The 6000-nt window shown below is 43.4% G+C and overlaps 1 protein-coding gene across 1 annotated transcript in view; it reads right to left on the reverse strand.

Moving 5' to 3' along the window:
* Nucleotides 1-6000, reverse strand: part of XPO5 (exportin 5) — a 131078-nt gene that overhangs the window by 61666 nt on the left and 63412 nt on the right. The window contains exons 17-18 of the mRNA XM_085869608.1: nucleotides 4694-4783; nucleotides 1570-1766 (exon numbers count right to left, since the gene is read on the reverse strand). Of these exons, the coding sequence (XP_085725734.1) occupies nucleotides 1570-1766; nucleotides 4694-4783 (287 nt within the window). The remainder of the gene's footprint in view (nucleotides 1-1569; nucleotides 1767-4693; nucleotides 4784-6000) is intronic.

Below are 6000 nucleotides of genomic sequence, written 5' to 3' on the forward strand. Positions count from 1 at the left end.
CTGCTTGGTATTGAATTTTATAAAGAAGGAAGTATAGTTAATGTGAGAATGTTAGCCTTTCAACAGATATTTAATAAAAGCAAGAGAAAACCTAAAAAAGTGTGGACTGATGAGGGTAGTTCACTTAACTCTGTTCTCAACAATGGTTATCTATAATTCAGGACATTGTAGATAAGTACAACGATACGATTCATACCTCAACGAAAACGAAACCATCAGAAACATTTACAAAATTAAAATATGAAAGAGATTAACGACATAAAGCCTACATTCAAAGTTGGTGATATAGTAAGAATGTTGTGTTGTTCGTCTTTCGGCTGCTCCCGTAAGGGGTCGCCACAGCGGATCATCCGTTATGATCCGCATACTGACTTGGCACAGGTTTTACGCCGGATGCCCTTCCTGACGCAACCCTGGTCGCCTCTTACGACACAGGGATAAGGATTGGGTTTCACCATGATTCTGGGCTGCCCTACACCCTCTCATCGCGCGGCCCAGTGCAGGGCTCCCGTCCTCGAGCGATCCTCCAACCCAAGCCTCTGAGTAGCCGGATTACAGGCGCACGCCACTACGCCCGGTTGTGATATAGTAAGAATATACAGGTGGAAATCTCATTTTGAAAAAGGTTATTCTCAGCGATGGACAAATGAACTTTTAAAAATTGTTGATGTAATCAGTACAGTTCATTGGACTTACAAATTATGTGATTTAGAGGGGGAAGAGATTTTAGGTTCATTTTATTCAGGGGAACTACAAAAGACAGATAATAATTTTTTTTTTTAAATCAAAAATTGACCACCCCTTTTTGACTGCACCCACACCCATCATTGCCACATGATTAGTGATTACTTTATTAGTTCCCCACACACGTTTATTTAATTAAAAAATTGCTCCACCCCTTTGTTTCCACCCACACAAGCCCCACTCATATAAGCCCCACTCATTAATCCCACCCACACAAGCCCCACCCATTCATCCCACCCCTCCCCTTGTGCACCCTGACCTTTGACCCACCACACCCCTCATCCCACCCCCACCCTTCCCCACACACACACACACAAGGGGAGGGGAGGGGTGGGATGAGGGGGAATGGTGGGTCGTTGGGGGAGCACACCTACTCTCCAACCTAACCTAAACCTAACCTCAGTCTGGCTCAGACTGATTGAGAGCATTTAGGGCTCAGCACTATGTGGTTAATGCTCAGATGGGAATGAAAAACAGGACAATGTTGCACCAAGTAAGGCATTTAAATATTACGCATGCCTTTTATGGATGGTTGCACCCTGAACAGCATGGCACCGATGGCTTGAAACCTTTAGTCTCTATGTAGTCGACATTAAAAAAAAAAAACAAAGATGTCTAATAAAGCAACCGTAGTCGAGTTGAACACTGTTATTCCAATCACAACATTGCTGTCCAACTTGTCCCCCCACAAAACAAGTTTTTTGTTTTTTTAACTCATTCAAACCACTTTCACTATCTCTTAATGTTCTTATTACCTCTCCTTCCTCCTCAAATTTAACAAACTAATTCCTCGCAACCATTTCACACCCGGGGTCCATCACTGACTTGTGCCACTCATCCGAGAGCCAGATGGACTGAGCAGTGGTGAGGATGTCCGCCAAGAAAGATTTCTGCCGATCGTAACTGTGGAAATGGTTGCTGATGAGAACAAGGGCTTCCATGAGGGCACATTTCTCAAGGCCACTGACACGATCATCCACATGTAGGACCTTTACCCGAGTGAAGAACTTCTCAAACAGGCCCTGGCAGGTAAAAGAGGGATGGAAAAAAAAACAAAAAAAACGTGAGCTATTTACATCAGAGAAAAATTAAATTAAAAAAACAACAAATTATTACCACTCCTTGTCCTCACATTGAACAAACTAATTCCGAGCAACCATTTCTCTCCCAAGGCCCGTCACTGTCATATGGAACACTTCATATTTTCATGCTTCACAAGAAACATTACAATGAAGAAATGGAAAAGAAAAGTAATAAATTCTTCAATTATGCTGAGGCCAATAATTAATGGGACCTTCATAGATCAACCAAGAACAATGCCCTTGTAAACCCAGAAGGGTCCAAATGATACAAGATAATATACTTCACCAAGTACCAAAATACAGTAGATTCCCATTGAAGCCAAGTTTTTGCTGGGATTTTGAAATGATTAAAAATAGCTCCGCAAAGCGGGCGTAACCCCTCAGCCCATGCATTGTAAAAGAAAGCAGTGATATCACGATGATGCAGTCAGTTAGAGCACGTTGGACGTCATATCGAAAATCAATCAGACTTCAAGATGGCTACTGTGGCGGCTAGTGAAAATCGCAGTGCGCCCATTTTCAAAATGAATCTTCCTCTACTCAACTCCAACACACACACACACACACACACACACACACACACACACACACACACACACACACACACACACACACACACACACACACACACACAGACACACAGACACACAGACACACAGACACACAGACACACAGACACACAGACACACAGACACACAGACACACAGACACACAGACACACAAACACGCACACGCACACGCACACGCACACGCACACGCACACGCACACGCACACGCACACGCACACGCACACACACACACACACACACACACACACACACACACTGCAAAAATGGATTTAATCGGACAAGGCGTTCTCCTCAAAATCGACGGAAACCAATTTCAAGATGGCTGCCATTGCGGCCACACTGAAAATCGCAGCGTGCCCATTTTCGAAAGGAACCTTCCTCTACTCAACCCCAACACACCCTGCAAAAATGGATTTCATCGGACAAGGTGTTCTCCTCGAAATCGACGGAAACCAAAAGTTGACAGACGCCCGGACAACGCCTGTGACGACAAGATGGCTGCCATGGAGGCCACATTGAAAATCGTAGCGCGCCCATTTCTGAAAGGAACCTTCCTCTACTCAACCCCAACATACCCTGCAAAATGGATTTAATCGGACAAGGCGTTCTCCTCAAAATTGACTGAAACCAATTTCAAGATGGCTGCCATGGAGGCCACATTGAAAATCGCAGCACGTCCATTTTCGAAAGGAACCTTCCTCTACTGAACCCCAACACACCCTGCAAAATGGATTTAATCGGACAAGGCGTTCTCCTCGAAATCGACGGAAACCTATTTCAAGATGGCTGCCATGAAGGCCACATTGAAAATCGCAGCGCGCCCATTTTCAAAAGGAACCTTCCTCTACTCAACCCCAACATACCCTGCAAAAATGGATTAAATCGGACAAGGCATTCTCAAAATTAAGGGAAACCAAAAGTTGACAGACGCCCGGACGGACGCCCGCCGGACAATGCCTATGATGACAATACCCCTTAGCCAATTCGGGGTAAGGGGTAAAAACAAAATTCACACAGGTTGCACAATAAAAACTTTCAATTCTTAATCAAATTGAGGTACAAAGATGAAATAACAGGCTGTGTGTGCTCGAGCGTCGTTTTCTTCATTTAAAGGAGAGACAAAAAGTTTTTTGGGGTTCTTTCACAGCCAGACATGATCTCTGCTCAGAAAGGCTGTCTTCTAAAACCAAAAATACCTGAACCAGAATTGTCTGTCTTATTTAATCCTTCCTCTTTTTCATGTTCATTCATTCCCCTGCTTGTTACCCTGGTGTCCTGCTGTAAGCGTGATACCTTTTTACCTCTATGCCTCGCAATTCCACAAGCCTCATTTTGGTATAAAAAAACAAAAAAAACAATCGGAAGTGTGTACTGTTACACGGAAGGAGGAAAATAAAATCGATGACGGAAAACAATAACAATTGACTAAACAAGCAAGAGACCCACGGAAATTCCACATAAGGTAAAATGTAACTTGAAGTCCTCAACCACCCCCCCTCCCCCAAACACTAATCACAAACCAAAAGCCCCATCCCAACCCTAAAGCATCAATCCACTCCCCACTCCATGTCTTTAAATCCTTACCCCACCAGTCATGGTCGCCTGCCCAACTCACAATCCCATGAGATATGCAGAAAAAAATGTGACCATGAGAAGGCCATGGCACATCACAGTCGCCAATCAACTCACAATCCCACGATATGTGCGGAAAAGATATGTAATAAACTACCCAAAACAAATTATCTTCTTCCTGATGCATAAACACACATCGTTAAAAGTAAATAATGACCTGATATAATGGCATGGGTTTAAGCCCTGCTTGAGAGAATGCCACATTGTTACTTGGGCGGTGTACAAGTTAACAGACTGCTGCCTCGATTGCTGAGGCCAATATTCACAAGGCCCGTGACAACTATTGGCTCAAAATCCTTTTAACAGTCGCTGTGCTGGTTTTACAATTCAGGGTAAACTTATAGGGAGGGCAACTCCCTCCCGATTGTGAATATGACAGCTCCGAGACGTCTTTGACTTTGCACAACAGAAAGCATCAACATGGCGGCTATAAGATTTTTCACCAAATGAGAAATTGTGTGAGGAGTTAGGCGAACTGTTCAACCAATGGGTGGAATGGAATGTTACAGACCAAATTCAGACACAGACAGACACACAAGCATATCAATTTTAAAATTATGTACGACTCAGAGAAATCACAGTTCCCACTGGTTTTTCAAAACTGTAACGTTATATTCCACCAAGCCAAAAGTTGGAATATATTGAGTCCAGAGATGCAAACCTCACCATCAACAGCTCAGGCTGGTCACGAGAGATCTTGACAAGAGATGAGCATGCATGACGACGAAGGTTCTTCACTGCTCGATTAACGGGAACCTGAGGAAAAGCCACAACCATTAAATTGTGGTTGTTGATAGAAACCACACATTAAAATGCACTGTAGCTTGAATTATAGAAACAAAATGAATGGGAAATGCAATGTGGAAAGAGTCTCGAAAAGAAAAATATACCATCAGAGATGGGGAATCCCCCGCCATTGAATGAAAAAGGTCATACATATTCCAGATAATGAGGGAGGTGAATTAAAAACAAGACACCATTTGGTCATCATCTCGAAAAAGTTCCCCAGGGGTGAGGAACGTAGTAACCAAAAATAATTGAAATCAGATAAGCGGTTTTCCATTTATTAGAAAAAACATTTTTTTCAAGATGGCCACCCCAGTCGGCCATCTTGGATCCGGCCACGCCCAAAATCAATAGGGTTCTTCCTTTTCAGGTGGTTCATGTGTGACCCAAATTTCAAATAGATATGGCGAACAGTTTACGAGTTATCGCATTCACAGCTATAAATGTTGACGCCCGGACGGACAGCCAGACGACCTGGGTGACAACAATATCCCCCTTCCGCCACGCGGCGGGGGATAAAAATTCATGTCAATGTGTGTCAGAGTGTGAGTGTGTGTGTGTGTGTGTGTGTGTGTGTGTGTGTGTGTGTGTGTGTGTGTGTGTGTGTGTGTGTGTGTGTGTGTGTGTGTGCGAGTGTGAGTGTGTCCTCCATAACTCCAAAACCATGAACCCCAGCAGCCTGAAACTTTGCATGCATCCTAAGAAAACTCCAAGAAAGTGCATGACTGAAAATTGGGTGTTTGCGTTAGTTAAAACACCCCTTTTGAAGACAATTAATGGCCTTATTTAATTATATCCTTTATCAGGCGCATCTTCGGCCACCACTCTCTTTGGGGTTGTGTAAGGCGTTTCGTGAGTAACCCGACTGGGGTCTGAAGCTGCTATGTTTTTTGGCCTGCTCAACCATGCTTTGAACGTGTGTGCCATCTCTAGACTTGGAACAGGCCGCAATAATATATGAATGGTAAAGTGTTTTTTTTTCCTACTTTCCTCACTCATATTATCAAATGCCTGTTCATCATCACTATAAATCGCTGGGTACATTGCAATGCTTATAAACGCCCAGAAACACCAGCATTCATTCATGGCTTTATTTCATTTCCGCACATGTGATAACCTCGAGAATCTCTTAAACTAAACTGAATTACAAAATTTAAGCTCCAGAATCAAACTTAAAAGCAGCACCG

This window comes from Eptatretus burgeri, chromosome 2, assembly GCF_056783735.1.
Source record: "Eptatretus burgeri isolate ZD-2024b chromosome 2, Ebu_testis_v1, whole genome shotgun sequence".
NCBI lineage: Eukaryota > Metazoa > Chordata > Myxini > Myxiniformes > Myxinidae > Eptatretus > Eptatretus burgeri.